The following is a 23826-nucleotide window of genomic DNA, read 5'->3' as shown; positions in this document are numbered from 1 at the left end:
CAGGTAATCATTAGGCCATTCCTAAAAATGCCTAAACACAAAGGCTTTCGGTCACAAAAAAAAGCGATACACAAAAAAGTACATTTTACACCCAAATGTATATTGCAAAAAGTGCCCATAAATTAAAGATTCAGCACTAGCCTACAAAGATGAGTAGCATGCCCAACATGTTCCAATGGCACCAACCCCCCCCCCCCCCCGACCTGTTGATTGAGCTGATTGCACACTCTCCAGTTGCCATGGTTGAGCTAAGGGCAGATAGATTCCAGAAAGTAAATGCTACATGAATGTAACTGCAAAATGAATGCTACATAGTCTACCCATTAAGACACCATGGCCAGGAATGCTAGAGGGATGTTTCTCAAAGTGATTGCTCAGCGGACCTCGTAGACCTGAATAGATGGGTGAGTTTGCTGTGACTATTAACTGCTTGCCAAACGCCATACAGCAGATTTACTGATTTATCACAGTAGAAGCCGATCAGGGGGTGGGGGCCAATGGATGTCCACCAACACCCGCTGATCACCGAGGAGAGACACAGGATGCAGCTCTGCCTATGTAAACAAGGCAGAGCTCTGTCCTGACAATGCTCTGAGTATCAGGACTGAGCAGATAGTAGTCTATGTGGAATGGAAAGAAATCTTCATACACTAAAGAGGAGGAGAGCAGACTCTGGTAATGAGATAAACAGAAAAAAGGAGCCTCTAAGTGCAGAAATAACCCTTTTGTAAGTGTTTTTAACCCTTTTGGGATATTAAAAGTTTTTATTTATGCACTTAGAGGCATATTTTTTCTGTTTATCACAAACACTGGCTAGGCACACATTTAACCCTTTGATCGCCCTAGCTGTTTAACCCCTTCCCAGACAGTGTCATTAGTACAGTTACAGTGCACATTTTTAGCACTGAGAGTGAGAGAGAGCGGTGCATGATGTCATAAGCCTAGGCTTTTTACCAGACAAGAAACTTGAAGTGGGCTGTATAAGGTATTTACTGGCAGAAAAAAATGTTTTACTATCCAAAGTTAAAACAACAAGGACAGAAGATTTAATAGATGGAAGGTTGAAAAAATGACTGAAGGTCCACTTTAAGTCCCACTTTAATTGTTCATCAAAGGCAAATTTCCCACAAAGTTCTATAATCTCTACATGTGGCAATATGCGATCCACTATAGCTATGTCAAAAGTGCCTGCAATCTACAGGGATATCAATGCTGTCAAGCTGTGCATGTGTTGTAATATTCATTTCCATTTATACAAAAAATGAAGACATTTATATATTTCCTCCAAAATTTTCCTATTACCATCGTTTACAAAATCAGTTGGAAGTAGTTAGTAGTGAACTTTTGACATGCTTTTCACAACATTTTGTTATAGATCTAGTGATGTGTGTACTAACTGTATAATTATTGGATAATTGACACAATAATTTATGAACAGTTCTAACCATCTCATGACTGCAGAATAATTAAAAGTAGTTGGGTCCATCTGTTGTTATTTTTCTCGTGATGTGTGACTGATATATCTTTGCAGAAACAGGTGGAACCATTTGCATAGAGAATAGTATGTCAAACAAGACAGACCTTTATGAATGTTGAATTATTTTATCATTTTATAACACAAACCTGTACAGGTTTAATGCACCACATTTAGCCTCACGTCGTCAGTTATGACTTGAGAATTTGGAGTTAAGTTCTTTGTTTTTCACTATTCGAAACTTTTCCTTGCCCCATAATTACATCCACTACCAAGAGCCTTGTGTTGTAGAGTTTCTACCATTCTGTTCTTTTTATTGAAAGCTCTGTTTACTTCATAAATAAGTTGGTTTGTTTTTGAATTATAAAAGTTTTATTTAGGGAGTTATTGAGGAGTGTCTGTTAAAGGAGACTTCTTTTTGCTATTTTTGTATTTCTTTCGATGAGGAGTTTCTTACTAAACTTATGGAAGAACCATGCTGTTGACAGTCGTCTTCTATTATGTACGGTATTAGTCCCTCCCTGAGCTATATCCACTTCCCATCCAGGCAAAATCTGCCATTTATTTTTTTGCTAGAAAATTACATAAAACCCCCAATTATTATATATGATTTTTTTTAGAAGAGACCCTAGAGAATACAATGGCGGTCATTGCACCTTTTTATCTTGCACGGTATTTGCACGGAAATTTTTCAAACACTTATTTTGGGGAAAAAAAAGTTTCATTAAAAGTCAGCCCAATTTGTTTGCATAATGTGAAAGATGAAGTTATGCCGAGTAAATAGATACCTAACATGTCACGCTTCAAAATTGCACACGCTCACGGAATGGTGCCAAACTTCGGTACTTAAAAATCCCCATAGGTGACGCTTTAAATTTTTTTACTGGTTACATGTTTTAAATTACAGAGGAAGTCTAGTGCTAGAATTATTGCTCTTACTAGTTTTCATATGTGGGCGGGACTTACGTATGCATTCGCTTCTGCGTGCAACCACACGGGGACAGGGGCGCTTTAAATTTTTTTTTATTATTGTTCATTTTACTTTTTTTTTTTGACACATTTTGATCACTTTTATTCCTATTACAAGGAATGTAAACATCCCTTGTAATAGGAATATGGCATTATCGGTCCTCATTACGGTGAGATATGGGGTCAATAAGTCCCCACATCTCACCTCTAGGCTGGGAAGCCTGAAATAAAAAATAAATAAAACGACCTCGGCTTTTTCTTTAGCCGAGGAGGCACCATTTGTTTGAATGCAGAGGCCGTGTGTGACGTCATAACATTGCGCCCAGCCTCCGAACGACAAGTATAACATAAAAACTGGCGTTCAATTATCTCAACTCTTCGCTGATGAGCTAATGTGTGACATCATGGGCTTGATTCCTTCCACCCATGAGCATATACAATGTAATTTCTGTGTTTCCAACTCTTTTTTAGCTGTTGTTGATGAGAATGCTTTAATGCCCAAGTGAAATTTTAGTTTAACCACTTCAATACAGGGCACTTAAACACCTTCCTGCCCAGACCAATTTTGAGCTTTCAGCGCTGTCGCACTTTGAATGACAACTGCGCGGTCATGCTACACTGTACCTAAATGAATTTTTTATCATTTTTTCCCCACAAATAGAGCTTTCTTTTGGTGGTATTTGATCACCTCTACGGTTTTTTTTTTTTGCGCTACAAATAAAAAAATACCGAAAATTTTGAGAAAAAAAAATGTTTTTTTTTGTTTCAGTTTCAAAACTTTGTAAATAAGTACGTTTTCTCCTTCACTGATGGGCACTGATGGGGCTACATTGATGGGCACTGATAAGGCGGCACTGATGGGCACCGATGAAGTGGCACTGATATGTGGCACTGATGGGCGACATGGATGGGCGACACGGATGGGCGACACGGATGGGCGACACGGATGGACACTGATAGGTGGCACAAATTGGCACTGATAGCTGGCACGGATTGGCATGGATGGGTGGCACAGATGGGCAGCACAGATGGGCATGGATAGGCGGCACAGATGGGCATGGATAGGCGGCACAGATGGGCATGGGTGGGCATGGATAGGCGGCACAGGTGGGCACTGATAGGCGGCACAGGTGGGCACTGATAGGCGGCACAGGTGGGCACTCATAGGCAGCATTGGTGTTATACTATAGTAATGGATGCCAATCAGTGCCAAACAATAATGCATGCCAATCAGTGATGCCCATTGTGGGCACTGATTGGCATCCATTATGGGCACTGATTGGCACCCATTGTGCTGACTGGCATCCCTGGTGGTCTAGGGAGGATTACCTTTTCCCTGGTGGTCTGGTGGCATCCCTGGTGGTCCAGTGTGGGCATCCTCGGGGGGGCTGTGCTGATAATCGATCAGCACAGGCCCCCCCTGTCAGAGGAGCAGCCGATCGGCTCTCCTCTACTCGTGTCTGACAGACGCGAGTGAGGGAAAGCCGATCACCGGCTCTTCCCATTTACACTGTGATCAGCCGTGATTGGACACGGCTGATCACGTGGTAAAGAGTCTCCGTCGGAGACTCTTTACCGAGATCGTAGTTGCCGGGTGTCAGACTGACACCCCGCAACAACGATCGCCGCAATGCGCGCCCCCGGGGGCGCGCAGCGGCTCATAATCCTGATCACGTCATATGACGTCCGGTCAGGATTATGTAACCACTTTGCAGCCGTCAATTGCCTATAGGGCGGGCGGCAAGTGGTTAAATGAGATAAATATATTCTATGTGCATCTGAAAAGAAGTGTTCAGTGTCTTACAGCTTGTTTTCTTTGTAAATCAGCTATTTCCTGAGTAAAACTCTGAATACTACAGGGTAGAACACTTATTCTCTGTAGAGAAGCAGTAATCTCTCTGCAGTAATCAGACAAGCCCCCCGCTAAGTCAGAGCAATGCATTCAGCAAGCAGCCTTAGCTTTGCTGATTGCAGGGCTAAAGGCAGTGGTAGCCCATCCATTAGGGACACAGGGGCACCCTCCTATCCATGCGTCCGGCCCCCTAATCTACATGCGAAGTGCCAGATAAATGGATTCCAATGGGGTTTTTTTTTTAAGCACGTGATTAGAGCCTGAGACTGAGCCCCAAATCCACCCAGCTGTGTGACAATAGTGAATGAATATTTGCTATTGTCACACTGATTCTGCTCCTGGGCAATCAGGAAGCGGGTCTTGAGACCTATTTCCTGAATGGCTGAAAGGAGAAGCGATCCTATTGGCATAGGAGGAGGGAGGAGACACACAGCCACCGTGAGGAGACACGAGAAGCCGCTCCCCACTAGATGGGGTAAGTGTGGGGATGACCGACCAGCCTGGCTAAAGGTCTGACTTAGCAGAGGGTTTGTCAGAGGTGGCGAATGGTGCTCCATTTTTTGGGTGGGAGGGCGGCAAACAAACCCACCACCCCCCACCCGCTCACCAGCCCCGCTCTCCCGCTCGTAAGCCCATCAGCCCACACTTACCCCATCCAGGTTGCTGGCGGCTTTCCGGCTTCCTGGCTTCTCCTCTCGGCCAATCCGGTCTTAGAGCCCACTTCCTGTCCTGATTGGATGGGAGGAGAAGCAGGAAGACAATAGTGAATGTTGATTCGCTAATGTCACAAGTGGGTGGACTCATGACGACAACATTTCTGAAGCCAATTAGAGCCTTTAGCTCTAATCATGTGATAAAAAAATGAGATTTGGGGCCAGCACCTAGAGATTAGTGGGCGGCGCCCCTTATAGACCAGCTGCTGCTGTTTGTTGGACTTCTTCAGAGAGTAAGGGTTCCACTCTGCAGTATGCTAGAAAAAACAAGACTGTTTTACTCAGCATATAACTGCTTTACGAAGAAAACAAACTGCAAGACAGACTGCTGCTTCTCCATGGAGAGTAAGGGTCAGGCTTTGCTACTCAGGCTACAGCTTTAGAAAGAAGATTAACTATACGATATTGGAAAATATTTGTTCTGATGCACATGGAATGTGCTTAGCTGGTTAAAATGGAGAATTTAATTAATAAGAGGAGACAGAATGCTCACAGAATGTTTCTCTTTTTTATGGCCTGTACAGGTCAGAAACCATGAAATCAGACCGAGACAGAAGTACAGTTAAATCACACTTGTAAATAGAACAAATGTGGTCAAACCATAGCCAGAGTTCAGGAACCGGAACGGATAGTCAGACAAGCCAAACATCAGGGAGCCAGAGATGGGTGTACTAAAACAGCAAGCAGGATCTGGAGCCAGAAGGGAAGTCAGCCAAGCAAGTCTTTTAACAGGAATGCAGGAGAGCGTCTCTGTGATGTTGACTAAGGTGAAGGCTGAGATCCTCTGGGCTGGATGGCCTAAGTAGGCAGGACTGACGAGCAGGATATCATCAACAGCTGAGTAACTGTGGAGAGATAGGAGCTGGCAATTAGCTGACAGCTGAGAGGCCAGCCCAGTGAAGGAAGGACTGAGCCCAGCCCTGACAGTACAAAAGAAATATAGTCCTGCATGTAGTGAAAAATGCTGTTTTCTTAGGCAGCACATGTTTGTATTACATTTTACTAAAATAATCACAACTGAAATGGTGGAGCTTGTACATAAGGTGTTATCATTCATGTGTGCATGAGGCAGTGTAATGTCTAAGTTTATAATATGGATACTACATTGTAACATATTCTGGTTGACACTCATCTATATTGATTTAATCCACAGGGGTATTGCTAAGGCATGGAATCAGGCTCATTTTGGAGAAGGCACGGGTCCTATATTGCTGGATGAAGTACAATGCACAGGAAATGAGCTGTCTATAGAGGAGTGTCAGCTCAGTACATGGGGTGAACACAACTGTGGACACAATGAAGATGCTGGAGTCTCCTGTACACCACTGGCAGGTATCCCATTTTGGTAGCAACGTGAAATTGATGTTTAAAAATGTTTAAATATTTGTTGTAATTTTATAGTGTAATAGTTCTTTACCCATATTTTTATTTTTATAAGTCCAAATGAATGTCTTTTTCTTTTTAAATCACTGTATCAACTGTGTTATTATGCACTTGAAAATACCATAAATTACCCATTTGTTTTAATAGAAATTATTTTCCTGCTCACCCACTACAGTGCTCTGTGCTCCACGTCTTAGATCAGACCTCAGAATTTTATGGTCACCAGTCCACATTGGGCGCCTTGGCTGTTCCTATCCAGTCCATGATGCTTCCACTGTGAGGCTGGATGTCCATGTGGAGAGCTGCAAGCACTTGACCTGTGCTTGTATCACCAGGACTGAAAGGGTTGAGGAGATACCTAGCAGAGCTACCAGGAAATGAAAGGAGATTGGTACAGCCTGGAGGCTCAGTCCTGGTGAGTAGTGATGGACGAACTTCCGACGGGACGTTTCGCGAACGCGAAACGCGAACGGACACAAACGTTCGCGAAAACGACCGTTCGCCGCGGGCTCCATTGACTTCAATGGGAGGCGAATTTCGCAAACCTTTAGGTCGAATTTGCGGCCACGGGGTAATTATTAGGGGGTAGCACGTAGTCCCACCACCTGGACAATAGCATAATACATGTATGAGGTGAATTTGGGATCGATAACTACAAGCATTTTTTTTTTATTTGGGAAATTGTTCTGACAATTCAGGACTATGGAGCTAATGAAGGCAATGGAGGAGAGGGAAGGTCAGGGACCAGGGTAGGCAAACAAGAGGGTGCAGGAGATACAGAGCACTGACAGCAGCACCGTAATACAGAGCACTGACATCAGCACCGTGACATACAGCGCTGACAGCAGCTCCGTGACATACAGCGCTGACAGCAGCTCCGTGACATACAGCGCTGACAGCAGCTCCGTGACATACAGCGCTGACAGCAGCTCCGTGACATACAGCGCTGACAGCAGCTCCGTGACATACAGCGCTGACAGCAGCACCGTGACATACAGCGCTGACAGCAGCTCCGTGACATACAGCGCTGACAGCAGCTCCGTGACATACAGCGCTGACAGCAGCTCCGTGACATACAGCACTGACAGCAGCTCCGTGACATACAGCGCTGACAGCAGCTCCGTGACATACAGCGCTGACAGCAGCACCGTGACATACAGCGCTGACAGCAGCTCCGTGACATACAGCGCTGACAGCAGCTCCGTGACATACAGCGCTGACAGCAGCTCCGTGACATACAGCGCTGACAGCAGCTCCGTGACATACAGCGCTGACAGCAGCTCCGTGACATACAGCGCTGACAGCAGCTCCGTGACATACAGCGCTGACAGCAGCTCCGTGACATACAGCGCTGACAGCAGCTCCGTGACATACAGCGCTGACAGCAGCTCCGTGACATACAGCGCTGACAGCAGCTCCGTGACATACAGCGCTGACAGCAGCACCGTAAGCAGCCCCAGGAGGAAGTCAGCACAGCACAGGGATGGTGTGATCCCCTCATAATAAGAACCCCCAGGAGGAAGTCAGCACAGCACAGGGATGGTGGGAGCCCCTCATAATAAGAACACCCAGGAGGAAGTCAGCACAGCACAGGGATGGTGGGAACCCCTCATAATAAGCAGCCCCAGTAGAAATATGACACCGCTCAACCTCTTCAAAGAGGAGGGTAGGGGCATATAGTACGGTGTGCTTTTTTGGGTCAGGGAAGTGAGCCAAATGAATTAAGAAGGTCTGTGTGCTTGATTCCAAAAATTGTTTATAGACATATACATGGTCTACTGATCACATGTGTTGAATTCCTCCGAGATCCATGCCTCATTCATTTTTAGAAATGTGAGGTAGTTAACACTGTGGTGAGCTAGGCGAGTACGCTTATCGGTCACAATCCCCCCTGCTGCGCTGAACGTCCTTTCGGACAGGACACTGGATGAGGGGCAAGCCAACAGTTCGATTGCAAATTGGGCAAGCTCTGGCCAGAGGTCAAGCCTGCCCACCCAGTAGTCTAGGGGTTCATCACTCCTCAGAGCGTCCACATCGGCCGTTAACCCAATGTAGTCGGACACCTGACGGTCTAGGCGTTCCCTGATGCTGGATCCGGATGACACCTGTCGATGGGTCGGCTGAAAGAATGACCTCATATCCGAAGTCACCAACACATCTTCAAACCGGCCTCTTCTTGCAGGCGCTGTTGGATTGGTACCCGCAAATCCTTCTCTGGGAGTGGGAATTGCTCCTCTGCCAGCGCACGCAAAAGCAGAATGCAGCATTTCTCGAAGCAAGGCCTGGAAGTGCTGCATTCTGACAGCCCTCTGCGACGGCGGTAACATTTCCGCCATTTTGTGTTTGTACCGGGGGTCTAAGTACGTTGCCACCCAGTACTGGTCCTTGACCCTCATGCTTTTTATACGGGGGTCCCTATTAAAACACTGGAGCATGAAGGCCCCCATTTGCACTAAAGTGGAAGCGGTGTGGTGGCCTGGCTCCTGCTCATCATCCAGGATAATGTCGTCCTCTTCATTCTCCTCTCCCCATCCTCGCACAACAGGGATCCCAGAAAGGTTTAAAGCATGCTCTTCTTGCTCCTGCTCATCCGCCCCGGCACCATCCTCCTCTGACTCCTCATCAGACTCCTGTTGTTGACTTGTCTCAGATAGAGTAGCCCCCCCTGGGAATTCATCCAGCATTGCGACTTCCTCATCTTCCCGCTCCTGCTCCTCCACAGCCTGATCAATGACACGACGCAATGCACGCTCCAGAAAGAAGGCATAAGGTACCATGTCACTGATGGCGCCATGGCTGCGACTGACCAGTTTGGTGATCTCCTCAAATGGCCGCAGAAGTCTGCATGTGTCGCGCATGAGCAGCCACTGGCGCGGTGAAAAAAAACCCAGCTCCCCAGAACCGTTTCTTTCGCAGAGTTCATACAGGTAGACGTTAACTGCACGTTTCTGCTGGAGCAGCCTATCAAGCATATAGAAGGTTGAGTTCCATCGCGTCGGGCAATCGCAAATAAGACGTCTGACCGGCAGATGGTGTCGCCGCTGAATGTCAGCAAGGCGAGCCATGGCCGTGTAAGATCTTCTGAAATGGGCCGAGATTTTCCTTGCCTGCCGCAAGATGTCCTGGACCCCAGGGTATTTGACAAGGAATCGCTGCACGACCAAGTTTAAGACGTGTGCCATGCACGGCACGTGCGTGATTTTGCCCTGTTTCAATGCGCTAAGCAGATTGGCACCGTTGTCACACACCACTTTACCAACTGTCAAATTGAGCGGTGTTAGCCACTCATCTGCCTGTGAACGCAAAGCTGAAAGGAGTGCCGGGCCAGTGTGGCTCTTTGCTTCCAGGCACAACAGACGCAGCACGGCATGGCAACGTCTCACCTGGCATGTGGAATAGGTTCTGGGGAGCTTGGGCGGTGCAGTGGAAGAGACGCTAGCAGCGGAAAAGGAGGAGGCAGCTGAGGAGGAGAGGGAGGAGGATGGAGTAGGAGGAGGAGAAGAAGAGTCAGGCCTGCATGCAATCCGTGGCGGTAAAACCAAATCTACACGGGTGCCACGGGTTACATGCTTGACGGCCGTCAGAAGGTTCACCCAGTGGGCAGTAAAACTGATATACCTTCCCTGCCCGTGTTTGCTAGACCACGTGTCTGTGGTCAGATGTATCTTGGCACCGACACTGTGTGCCAGAGATACATTCACTTGCCGCTGAACATGGCCATATAGCTCTGGGATGCCCTTCTCTGAGAAATACTTCCTTCCTGGGACCTTCCATTGTGGTGTTCCAATGGCCACAAATTTGCGAAAGGCCTCCGAGTCCACCAGTTTATATGGCAGTAGTTGGCGGGCTATGAGTTCTGACAAGCCAGCCGCCAACCGTTGGGCAAGAGGGTTATCCGGCGTCATCATTTTTTTACGCTCAAACATTAGGCCCACGGAAGCCTGCCTTTTTGCAGAAAAATGTGAGCTTGGCGTGATGGAAGGTGGAGTGGAGGACAATTGTGAGGAGAGAGGAGAAGGAGAAGTAGAAGACGAGGCTGGACGGTGAGAGCCTGCAGTGTGGCTTTGTGTGTTCCGTTGCTCCCACTGGGCTCGGTGATGGCTGCTCATGTGCCTTCTTAAGGCGGTCGTCCCTAGGTGAGTATTGGGCTTACCGCGACTAACGCGTTGACTGCAAAGATTGCAGATGGCAACGCTATTGTCAGCAGCGGACACGTTAAAAAAAGCCCACACTGCGGAGCCATGTGCCGGTGTCCTGGGAGCGCCAGATGTGACCGTACATGGTCGATGACTCGCTCCTGATACATTTGCAGTCTGCTTTGTCCCTGCTGTGCAATGTAAGTCATTGCTGCTTCTCCTCCCTATCTGCTGGTCCATATCTCCCTCTGAACTCCCCTCCTCTTCCTCTCTTGTGGGCACCCACGTGACATCACTAGACACGTCATCATCAACGTCACCTTCCCCACCGCTATAAGTAGAGTAGGCAGCAACACCGGGGACCAACCTCCTCCTTGGGCTGATCTGGGTACTGGCGTCAGACTGCTGAGTAGCGCTTGTTGCTACCTCCTCTTCCTGATCCAATACCAAGAGTGGCTGCGCATCAGAAATGTCCTCTTGATATGGATCGGAAAATAATTCCAGTGACTCAAGCGGAAGGTATGTGGTGGTGGTGGTGGTGGTCGTGTTGTTGGTGGTAGTGTCTTTGGGGGTGCACATAGCAGAGAGTGAAGAAGAGGGTGCAGATCGAGAGGATGAGGAGGGTGCAGAAGAGTAAGGCTGAGCGAGCCACTCAACCAAGTCTGGTGCATCCTTTAAAGTAATTGAACGCACCTTCTGCAACTTCCCACTTTGGCTCAAGCCTGTTGCTCCTGCCCTACCCCTACCACCCCTGCGGAAGGGCCTGCCTCTTCCTCTGCATGTCATTTTTTAAATGACCCTGTGACAAAACTCTTAGTCCCTATACCGCTGAAGGACTGCTGCAGTATAGGTGAGCGGTCAGCAGTGGTGCACGTCAACCCTATCTATTGTGGACCTATAGCGGTCCTTACAGAACAGCAGACTGTACCGCACTCAAGCCTATGTACCGTAGCACCCTATACCAAGTTACCAGTCCTTATAAGAACTTTTGTGGACCAAGCAGGTTGTGTATTAGTGTTTAGCAGACTGTACGTCAGTCCCTATACCGCTGAAGGACTGCTGCAGTATAGGGCAGCGGTCAGCAGTGGTGCACGTCAACCCTATCTATTGTGGACCGATAGCGGTCCTTACAGAACAGCAGACTGTACCGCACTCAAGCCTATGTACCGTAGCACCCTATACCAAGTTACCAGTCCTTATAAGAACTTTTGTGGACCAAGCAGGTTGTGTATTAGTGTTTAGCAGACTGTACGTCAGTCCCTATACCGCTGAAGGACTGCTGCAGTATAGGGCAGCGGTCAGCAGTGGTGCACGTCAACCCTATCTATTGTGGACCGATAGCGGTCCTTACAGAACAGCAGACTGTACCGCACTCAAGCCTATGTACCGTAGCACCCTATACCAAGTTACCAGTCCTTATAAGAACTTTTGTGGAACAAGCAGGTTGTGTGTTAGTGATTAGCAGACTGTACGTCAGTCCCTATACCGCTGAAGGACTGCTGCAGTATAGGTGAGCGGTCAGCAGTGGTGCACGTCAACCCTATCTATTGTGGACCGATAGCGGTCCTTACAGAACAGCAGACTGTACCGCACTCAAGCCTATGTACCGTAGCACCCTATACCAAGTTACCAGTCCTTATAAGAACTTTTGTGGACCAAGCAGGTTGTGTATTAGTGTTTAGCAGACTGTACGTCAGTCCCTATACCGCTGAAGGACTGCTGCAGTATAGGGCAGCGGTCAGCAGTGGTGCACGTCAACCCTATCTATTGTGGACCGATAGCGGTCCTTACAGAACAGCAGACTGTACCGCACTCAAGCCTATGTACCGTAGCACCCTATACCAAGTTACCAGTCCTTATAAGAACTTTTGTGGACCAAGCAGGTTGTGTATTAGTGTTTAGCAGACTGTACGTCAGTCCCTATACCGCTGAAGGACTGCTGCAGTATAGGGCAGCGGTCAGCAGTGGTGCACGTCAACCCTATCTATTGTGGACCGATAGCGGTCCTTACAGAACAGCAGACTGTACCGCACTCAAGCCTATGTACCGTAGCACCCTATACCAAGTTACCAGTCCTTATAAGAACTTTTGTGGAACAAGCAGGTTGTGTGTTAGTGATTAGCAGACTGTACGTCAGTCCCTATACCGCTGAAGGACTGCTGCAGTATAGGTGAGCGGTCAGCAGTGGTGCACGTCAACCCTATCTATTGTGGACCGATAGCGGTCCTTACAGAACAGCAGACTGTACCGCACTCAAGCCTATGTACCGTAGCACCCTATACCAAGTTACCAGTCCTTATAAGAACTTTTGTGGACCAAGCAGGTTGTGTATTAGTGTTTAGCAGACTGTACGTCAGTCCCTATACCGCTGAAGGACTGCTGCAGTATAGGGCAGCGGTCAGCAGTGGTGCACGTCAACCCTATCTATTGTGGACCGATAGCGGTCCTTACAGAACAGCAGACTGTACCGCACTCAAGCCTATGTACCGTAGCACCCTATACCAAGTTACCAGTCCTTATAAGAACTTTTGTGGAACAAGCAGGTTGTGTGTTAGTGATTAGCAGACTGTACGTCAGTCCCTATACCGCTGAAGGACTGCTGCAGTATAGGTGAGCGGTCAGCAGTGGTGCACGTCAACCCTATCTATTGTGGACCGATAGCGGTCCTTACAGAACAGCAGACTGTACCGCACTCAAGCCTATGTACCGTAGCACCCTATACCAAGTTACCAGTCCTTATAAGAACTTTTGTGGACCAAGCAGGTTGTGTATTAGTGTTTAGCAGACTGTACGTCAGTCCCTATACCGCTGAAGGACTGCTGCAGTATAGGGCAGCGGTCAGCAGTGGTGCACGTCAACCCTATCTATTGTGGACCGATAGCGGTCCTTACAGAACAGCAGACTGTACCGCACTCAAGCCTATGTACCGTAGCACCCTATACCAAGTTACCAGTCCTTATAAGAACTTTTGTGGACCAAGCAGGTTGTGTATTAGTGTTTAGCAGACTGTACGTCAGTCCCTATACCGCTGAAGGACTGCTGCAGTATAGGGCAGCGGTCAGCAGTGGTGCACGTCAACCCTATCTATTGTGGACCGATAGCGGTCCTTACAGAACAGCAGACTGTACCGCACTCAAGCCTATGTACCGTAGCACCCTATACCAAGTTACCAGTCCTTATAAGAACTTTTGTGGACCAAGCAGGTTGTGTATTAGTGTTTAGCAGACTGTACGTCAGTCCCTATACCGCTGAAGGACTGCTGCAGTATAGGGCAGCGGTCAGCAGTGGTGCACGTCAACCCTATCTATTGTGGACCGATAGCGGTCCTTACAGAACAGCAGACTGTACCGCACTCAAGCCTATGTACCGTAGCACCCTATACCAAGTTACCAGTCCTTATAAGAACTTTTGTGGAACAAGCAGGTTGTGTGTTAGTGATTAGCAGACTGTACGTCAGTCCCTATACCAATGAAGGACTGCTGCAGTATAGGGCAGCGGTCAGCAGTAGTGCACGGCAACCCTATGTATTGTGGACCGATAGCGGTCCTTACAGAACAGCAGACTGTAACGCACTCAGGCCTATGTACCGTAGCACCCTATACCAAGTTACCAGTCCTTATAAGAACTTTTGTGGACCAAGCAGGTTGTGTGTTAGTGATTAGCAGACTGTACGTCAGTCCCTATACCAATGAAGGACTGCTGCAGTATAGGGCAGCGGTCAGCAGTAGTGCACGGCAACCCTATGTATTGTGGACCGATAGCGGTCCTTACAGAACAGCAGACTGTAACGCACTCAGGCCTATGTACCGTAGCACCCTATACCAAGTTACCAGTCCTTATAAGAACTTTTGTGGACCAAGCAGGTTGTGTGTTAGTGATTAGCAGACTGTACGTCAGTCCCTATACCAATGAAGGACTGCTGCAGTATAGGGCAGCGGTCAGCAGTAGTGCACGGCAACCCTATGTATTGTGGACCGATAGCGGTCCTTACAGAACAGCAGACTGTACTGCACTCAGGCCTATGTACCGTAGCACCCTATACCAAGTTACCAGTCCTTATAAAAACTTTTGTGGACCAAGCAGGTTGTGTGTTAGTGTTTAGCAGACTGTGCGTCAGTCCCTATACCGCTGAAGGACTGCTGCAGTATAGGGCAGCGGTCAGCAGTAGTGCACGGCAACCCTATGTATTGTGGACCGATAGCGGTCCTTACAGAACAGCAGACTGTAACGCACTCAGGCCTATGTACCGTAGCACCCTATACCAAGTTACCAGTCCTTATAAGAACTTTTGTGGACCAAGCAGGTTGTGTGTTAGTGATTAGCAGACTGTACGTCAGTCCCTATACCAATGAAGGACTGCTGCAGTATAGGGCAGCGGTCAGCAGTAGTGCACGGCAACCCTATGTATTGTGGACCGATAGCGGTCCTTACAGAACAGCAGACTGTAACGCACTCAGGCCTATGTACCGTAGCACCCTATACCAAGTTACCAGTCCTTATAAAAACTTTTGTGGACCAAGCAGGTTGTGTGTTAGTGTTTAGCAGACTGTGCGTCAGTCCCTATACCGCTGAAGGACTGCTGCAGTATAGGGCAGCGGTCAGCAGTAGTGCACGGCAACCCTATGTATTGTGGACCGATAGCGGTCCTTACAGAACAGCAGACTGTAACGCACTCAGGCCTATGTACCGTAGCACCCTATACCAAGTTACCAGTCCTTATAAGAACTTTTGTGGACCAAGCAGGTTGTGTGTTAGTGATTAGCAGACTGTACGTCAGTCCCTATACCAATGAAGGACTGCTGCAGTATAGGGCAGCGGTCAGCAGTAGTGCACGGCAACCCTATGTATTGTGGACCGATAGCGGTCCTTACAGAACAGCAGACTGTAACGCACTCAGGCCTATGTACCGTAGCACCCTATACCAAGTTACCAGTCCTTATAAGAACTTTTGTGGACCAAGCAGGTTGTGTGTTAGTGATTAGCAGACTGTACGTCAGTCCCTATACCAATGAAGGACTGCTGCAGTATAGGGCAGCGGTCAGCAGTAGTGCACGGCAACCCTATGTATTGTGGACCGATAGCGGTCCTTACAGAACAGCAGACTGTAACGCACTCAGGCCTATGTACCGTAGCACCCTATACCAAGTTACCAGTCCTTATAAGAACTTTTGTGGACCAAGCAGGTTGTGTGTTAGTGATTAGCAGACTGTACGTCAGTCCCTATACCAATGAAGGACTGCTGCAGTATAGGGCAGCGGTCAGCAGTAGTGCACGGCAACCCTATGTATTGTGGACCGATAGCGGTCCTTACAGAACAGCAGACTGTACTGCACTCAGGCCTATGTACCGTAGCACCCTATACCAAGTTACCAGTCCTTATAAAAACTTTTGTGGACCAAGCAGGTTGTGTGTTAGTGTTTAGCAGACTGTGCGTCAGTCCCTATACCGCTGAAGGACTGCTGCAGTATAGGGCAGCGGTCAGCAGTAGTGCACGGCAACCCTATGTATTGTGGACCGATAGCGGTCCTTACAGAACAGCAGACTGTAACGCACTCAGGCCTATGTACCGTAGCACCCTATACCAAGTTACCAGTCCTTATAAGAACTTTTGTGGACCAAGCAGGTTGTGTGTTAGTGATTAGCAGACTGTACGTCAGTCCCTATACCAATGAAGGACTGCTGCAGTATAGGGCAGCGGTCAGCAGTAGTGCACGGCAACCCTATGTATTGTGGACCGATAGCGGTCCTTACAGAACAGCAGACTGTACTGCACTCAGGCCTATGTACCGTAGCACCCTATACCAAGTTACCAGTCCTTATAAGAACTTTTGTGGACCAAGCAGGTTGTGTGTTAGTGATTAGCAGACTGTACGTCAGTCCCTATACCAATGAAGGACTGCTGCAGTATAGGGCAGCGGTCAGCAGTAGTGCACGGCAACCCTATGTATTGTGGACCGATAGCGGTCCTTACAGAACAGCAGACTGTACTGCACTCAGGCCTATGTACCGTAGCACCCTATACCAAGTTACCAGTCCTTATAAGAACTTTTGTGGACCAAGCAGGTTGTGTATTAGTGTTTAGCAGACTGTGCGTCAGTCCCTATACCGCTGAAGGACTGCTGCAGTATAGGGCAGCGGTCAGCAGTAGTGCACGGCAACCCTATGTATTGTGGACCGATAGCGGTCCTTACAGAACAGCAGACTGTACTGCACTCAGGCCTATGTACCGTAGCACCCTATACCAAGTTACCAGTCCTTATAAGAACTTTTGTGGACCAAGCAGGTTGTGTATTAGTGTTTAGCAGACTGTGCGTCAGTCCCTATACCGCTGAAGGACTGCTGCAGTATAGGGCAGCGGTCAGCAGTAGTGCACGGCAACCCTATGTATTGTGGACCGATAGCGGTCCTTACAGAACAGCAGACTGTACCGCACCCAAGCCTATGTACCGTAGCACCCTAGACAGACCAAGTTACCAGTCCTGATAAAGAGCTTTGTGGAACAAGTGAGTTGTGAATGATTAGCAGACTGCAGCAGAAGGGCAGCAGTCAAGTATAATATTCTTTCTATATTTGGAAGAAAGAATATTATACGTGTACAAGCCTATTACCGTACCACTGATACCAGTCCTGAAAAGAACCTTTGTGGAACTAATAGTAACAGCAAGTCTTTAAAATTATCCTCACTGCCTGACACACTGCTTCCTGCCTGTCCCTATACAAATTGGCAAAAAAGAGTAGGCTGGAACGATTAGCTGGAACAGCTCTTTTGTGGACCTGATAGTAACAGCTAATGATGATGATGATGATGATGATGAAGAAAGACTAATCTGGCTGAGCTGTCCCTAAAATAGCAGCATACAGCGCTCTGTCCCTTTATCTAAACTGACAAAAGAAACTCAGGCTGCTGACCTAACACCTATACCAGTCCTGAAAAGAACTTTTGTGTACCAAATAGCTAGCGTTTTCTCTGTCCCTACTCCACACAGGATCCTTTCCCTACAGTGACAGAAGAAAGAATGTAAAATGGCCACCGGATCGGGTGTATTTATAGGTTAGGGGGAATGTCCAAGTGTCCATGAGCTGTCATGTCTCAATTGGTTGTCCTGTAACACATGATAAACGTGTCACGAAAGGTTAAAGTTCTTGTATACATTAAACACGTAAGTCCGCCGGGGCGAACGACGGAAAAAGGCGTTCGAACCCGCGGACGGCGAAAGTCGGAAATTCGCCGCGAAACGACCGCCGGGCGAACCGTTCGGCCATCACTACTGGTGAGAGAGTGGTTATGTCTCCTAGGCAAACATGTTGCCTAATAGACATCTTGGCACTTTCCTGCCACTCTGCTACCAAGCCTACTTCTTTTTGTTAGCATTAGGACCAAGCCTGCATACTGCAAACCACAGGAGCTGTATATTTAAGTTCTTTACTCCAGGATCTGCAGAAAACCTGGCTGTACTGATCTTAGGCTCTCTCTTTCCAGTACTTGCAGCTCTGCCAGTTATCTCCCTGAGCTTGTGAGTAACACAGCGGCATTAACCCCTGTGCCTGTTAGCTCCCTACAACGACATTGTGATCAGCAGATTAGCAGAGGACATTTATTCACTACTGCCTCTAATAACAATGAGGGCGCACACTACTTCATGAGCAGTTGTACCTGTTATTCTTAATGCCAGGTGTTTCATTTTCTATATGTTTACGTACTTATGAACCTTCCCAGGTCCAAAATTCCCATTGAGCAGAATCACATATTCACCCTATAGTCCCAGTTTCTCATGTGGCCCCTTGCCAACCCCTGCCTTAGATATGTAAAGGCCACACGCACCATCACACAAGACCTGAAGCAGACCTGTACCGCTCAAGAACAGAGGGGGTGTGTCTGACCATGTTTGTTTAGTTACAAAGTGCACTGTCTAAAGTGGTCAGCCTCTGGTGTCTCCTGGGCTGCACAGTCATATTTGGACACACATAAATGATAGAACTGGAAAGTGATGGCAACACTATGAAAGTGGGAGTTTTTGGTACAATGTCCGTCTGACTAAATATATATAGAAAAAAACAGGGCATGAAGGAAGATTTATTGCTCATAACAGAGCTGCATAAATGTATCTGCAGGACCTTCCATTTGTACTGTTCCAAAATTTGTAGCATTATTTAAAATGTAAATTATTATATTTTCTGTGAGTATGTACTGTATGTTTGCAAAATATCTATCTATCTATCTATCTATCTATCTATCTATCTATCTATCTATCTATCTATCTATCTATCTATCTATCTATCTATCTATCTATCTATCTATCTATCTATCCATTGGTGTGCACAGGCTATTGCAATAGGGTGTGCACCCCAGAGCACAAACACATATGCCTGTATGTCAGCAGAGCAGTGGACGGTGTCAGCAGACTAGAGATTGATGTCAGTAGCATGGTGGATGGTGTCAGTAGTTTCGATTCCAATTAATTTTTTTACATTTCCTTTTAGGAGACCCATTGGGTGGCTTTGGTGAAATATCAAGGGTCTTAACAGAGAGAAATAGACTGAGGACAGAGCTGCCCTGGTCCCTTTCTCTTCAGCCTCAGCTGCACTGCACAGTGAACGAATGGGAAGTGCTCTGTGCTGAGCGGCTTCCTGTCAATTCACAAACTGAAGCATAGTAAATTGGTTACTATTTTTTCAGTTAAGAATGAACATAGGAGCAATCAGGGCAGATCACTTAGTCCTTGTACACATGGTTGGAGATTCCGACGGAATGTTTCCTATTGGACCGTTTTGTCGGATATTCCGACTGTGTGTGGTCTGCATCAGACTGTTTCCGTCAGAATATCCGACGGACCAAGTTTTCCAACTTGCCGGTAAAATTTTCCGACAAAATGCTCCTATCGGACATACTCCGATCATGGGCAGCACTGCAGGGGGGAGACGGGACGCCAGGAAGCAGGGGGAGCCGGCACCACACAGGGTGAGTAGAGTGTACCAGGTATTCACAAGCCTATGTATGTATGTATGTATGTATGTATCTATCTATCTATCTATCTATCTATCTTCACAGCAAATATACAGTATATAAAACTGTATTATGCGAAATTATGAGCTAGTGTATACCAGATACAGCATTTGATCTGATGTTCTTGAATGTTTTTTTAATGCTAGTTTGCATATTTTTAGAAAATATGCCAAACTGAATGTTGTTTCGCCTAGATATGTTTTTCTTAATATTATGCAGAGTGGTGTCCCATTAATTTTGCCTATAAATGTTTCATGCAGATGGTTCCATTAGACTAGCAGGAGGCAAAGGTAGCCATGAAGGACGTCTAGAAGTGTTCCATACATCACAGTGGGGAACAGTGTGTGATGACGGGTGGAATGACATGAATACGCATGTTGTTTGTCGCCAGCTTGGATTTAAGTAAGATATTTAGTAAATAATGGCTATATGTATAAAAAGACAAAATAAGTTGCTTACATAGAATATTATGCAAACGTCAGCACAGCACAGTTACTTTAAACATTTACATTTTTGGCCTAGATTGTTACTGCGTACTGTACTATACTATACTATACTATATACTTAGTGTATACATCAAAAAGAGAGCACACACTATTAAAGTTAAAAATATTATAAAAAAAAAAAAAAGCAAACTCTATAATTTTTGCATCCCCCTTATGCCACAATGCTGCAGTGGAAAAAATGGAAAAAAAAGAAAAAACATGCCTGTAAGTTCAATTGCTTCTTTTATGTCTCAGGGATTCTGACATAGCCTCAGGTACCCCAAATCGTGTTATGCAGGCACCACTTAAAAGGATATTACTTTTCTTGTTAGATTTTTGAGGCAGTGCAGGGAACGTTGGTAAGAAGAGCTCTTCTCTTAAATTCCCTAGACTATAGATACTGTGGTATTGAAGGTAATGCAAAATTGGGTATAACCTTTTTATTAACTTACGTAGGTCATTACATTTTCACATGCTGGTAGAGTAACCCTTCCTCTATACAATGGTACTGCTCAGCATATTCTCTGTCACAAGTGATGCATTTGCACCATCATTGAACCCAACTCTTAAATTCTCTTTCAAAAAAATTAGGTGTACACGGTTGTATCCACTTCTTTGCAGCTACTTTTACCTCATCTGTGGCTGACTTTTGAACTAATCAGGCCTTGGGGATAAGATGTGATGCCATTCCCCTGTTACCAGATCTGCAAAAAAACTGTCTTCATTGGCTTCAAATGCTTCCAGCAGATGTTGGTTTTCCATTTTTAAACTATCTATCTTCATCCATCTGTGCACATTACTCATGCCAATGGTTTAATCTTCATAACAGTGTTTTTCAACCTTTTTTCAGTCAAGGCACCCTTTAAAATTTGGCACAATCTTGAGGCACCCCATTCTAAAATATAAAAAACGAATATATTTACATATTGCAGCAGTATCCACACACGTAAGACAACCCAAGGGTAGAGGCGATTTCTTCCTCCACCTTTGCACATTGGTACTGACTACTATTCCAAACGTTATCTTCTCCCTTAGTTTCTCTCCCTCACTCTGCTAATGCAAACCCAGTGCTGACAGAGAGTAACAGGAAAGGGCCAAACAAGGACAATGTCAAGCGCCCATCGTCCTCATTATCAACCTATGGCGTCATCAGTTGTTAGGATGCCAGCAGCTGGCCTGCATGATGCTAAGGTTTGTAATTCTGTGCAACAAAAACTTGTGGCTTTGTGTAAAAGGCAGACTAGATCTACCCACTAGTTTGTTGACAATTTTGGGGCAGTTTTAGGCACCTCTAATGAACCCAGATGGCAAGTTTAGGGTGCTGTGGAACCCTGGTTGAAAAGGGCTGGCATAATGCAACACAAAAAATTCATGTTACCTTGGAGGCATTGCCTTGCCCTGAATGTGGCTCCTCTCCTGGAGAAAGGAGTTTCTTTATCCATGACTTTGCCCCAAAATTTTTTGGTCAATTGGGAACACTTTTTAGGCATTTTACCAAGGCACCCCTGAAGAACCCAAAAGGCACCCCGTGGTGCCATGGCACCCTGGTTAAAAAAGGCTGCTCCATAAGCATTCTGTAACTTTCTGTGGATGTTGGACGGCCTGCATGCCTCTTTCGTCAAGAACTCTGTGATGGCATGTTGCTTCTGTTGGAATCTATTATTTACCTGCAATGAAAAAGAAAAAGAGTGCTTACTTTCGCATTATTTTCAGCACAGCCTTCGAGTACCAGTGGATTATTGAAAACATTAGGGACCACCCAAACCTTGAATCCTTACTATCCCAAACTGAACAGAATCCTATAGTCCTAGCTTCACAGTTATTTGCATTCAGTATTGTTACTGAAGGGTTTATCTCTTCAATGCTGTGGCTTTGGAAATATGTACTATATATGAATACATAAATAAAAATGACCTGTGTTTTTTTTCTAAGACAAAAATATTCTTTTTGATAATTGTTGCTTGGATAGACTGCGGCCAGTGTCCTACTGACTTTGGTATTTGTTTAAAATGCATAATAAAAGCGTTTTTCTGCTATACATTCAATGTCAATGTATGGTAAAGGGAAACGCGTCCTGTAAAACAGGCTTTGTAGAAATATGAAGGGTCATTATTTTATGTTGAAGACCCTTGTGGTTTTAAGACCTTTCAACACATGTTTTAGAGGACTACACCACCCACGATGGTAACTTTTGTATTCATCCTGAACAATGATACTTTCAGAGCTTGCATTCATACATATGGAGCCCACATATATCTCTACTCTCCAGACATTCCATTCTATTATAGTACTTAATTCTATCAAACTAGTCTGTCATGCCTGGTTTTTCACTATTTTTGAGGCTTCTGTGTTGTGTCTGCTGCTTTCCTTTGTATCTTGTCTTTTGATTGTATAGCTTTAGCAGTGCCTGAACATATAGAAATGGGCATTTCCTTTCTTTTATGTGTTCTTTTTAAAGAGGCACATTCATTTTAGTTAAATAATAACACTTGCGTCTTAGACGCTCAGGGTCTTAAAGTCAAAATCTGGATACGTAAAAAATATTTAAAATGACCTTCCCCCACTTTGATTAGGAATGGTACAGTTTGTTTTTTAGAGGATGGGCCAGCCCACTGTAATACTATAATTGAAAAATTATTAAATGGTGCGCTGATTTTCAGATTTAAAAAAAAATGTGCGTTGACTTCTAATGCATTCTAAATGCATTAAATACATCCACCTTAACACAACATATAAGAATATGAATATAATGATAATTACAAAAAGACTCACAATAAAACGTTTATTCAGTAGCTAATGTGCTCCCAAATGCAAAATACAATGTCCAGTGTGAGGACTGTGCTCCAGTCAAACAATATGTACTTTGAAGTGAATATCCAAATGTGTTTCCAATCACCAAACACCAGATGCAATGCTTGCTTACCTCCAATGTTGGCCATAGAAGTCAATGAACGCATATAGAGATACTGGACTTGTTAGTCCACCATGCAGTTCATAATCTCACTTCCATATGATGTTTGTCCCCTTTAAACTCCAGGTTTGGCTCAAACACATAAGTAAAATCCATTCATAGCGCAATATGTTTTTATAAAATTATTTATTAAAGAATATAGATGATGCACTCACATGTAACAGGTCTTGTATACAACATGTATAAAGATATAAGGACCGGCAGTGATGACTTCTCTCTGATAAACCTCCATATCTTGAAGACACTAAGAAGTGATGTCACTGGCCTCCTCTGACGCGTTGCGTCACTGGTCTGTGATTAAAGATTATAGTGTATTCCTGCGCTACTAAAATTTTAAACCAAGTGAATAAATTGAATAAATCACTACCAATGGTTGCAGCCAACCCTGAAAATTATAATGCCAAAAAACTTAAAATAGGGTGTTGCGCTCCAATAAATGAAATTAAAATAACCTAATTTAGTGAATCAATTAAATATACCAGTTAATAAATAAATTAAAAAATTAGTGAAGTAATATAAAATTAATTATACAATTGTCATTAAAAAATCCTTAAATCAAGAAATACATCTCTTGGCCCAGAGTTTAACTGTGCAGATAAATATAAAGTGCAAATAAATGCTCAAATCTACAAACAATATAGCTCTTGATCATAGTTTAAACCATGCAAATCAATGTGCAATAAATATAAAGTGCAAAGTGATCAAACAAATGTAAACACATTCACAACGTGCAATCATATGTGACATATGTAGAGCAGTCTACAAAAAATTCCTGTGAAAACTCAGTGAAAAACAGAAAAAAAAACCAGAAAAAATAAAAAGTAAAAAATATATATATA

General features: G+C 45.4%; 1 protein-coding gene across 1 annotated transcript in view; it reads left to right on the top strand.

The window, feature by feature from the left end:
* PRSS12 (serine protease 12) overlaps positions 1–23826 on the top strand; it is a 272750-nt gene that overhangs the window by 98280 nt on the left and 150644 nt on the right. Inside the window, exons 5-6 of the mRNA XM_077476813.1 lie at positions 6162–6340; positions 19792–19933. Coding sequence (XP_077332939.1) covers positions 6162–6340; positions 19792–19933 — 321 coding nt within the window. The remainder of the gene's footprint in view (positions 1–6161; positions 6341–19791; positions 19934–23826) is intronic.

Source organism: Lithobates pipiens, unplaced genomic scaffold (genome assembly GCF_037356315.1).
Source record: "Lithobates pipiens isolate NorthernLeopardFrog02 unplaced genomic scaffold, aLitPip1_a1.2 Scaffold_13, whole genome shotgun sequence".
Taxonomy (NCBI): Eukaryota; Metazoa; Chordata; class Amphibia; order Anura; family Ranidae; genus Lithobates; species Lithobates pipiens.
The sequence above is the reverse complement of the archived record's forward strand: the minus strand, read 5'-3'. Positions and strand labels throughout refer to the sequence as shown.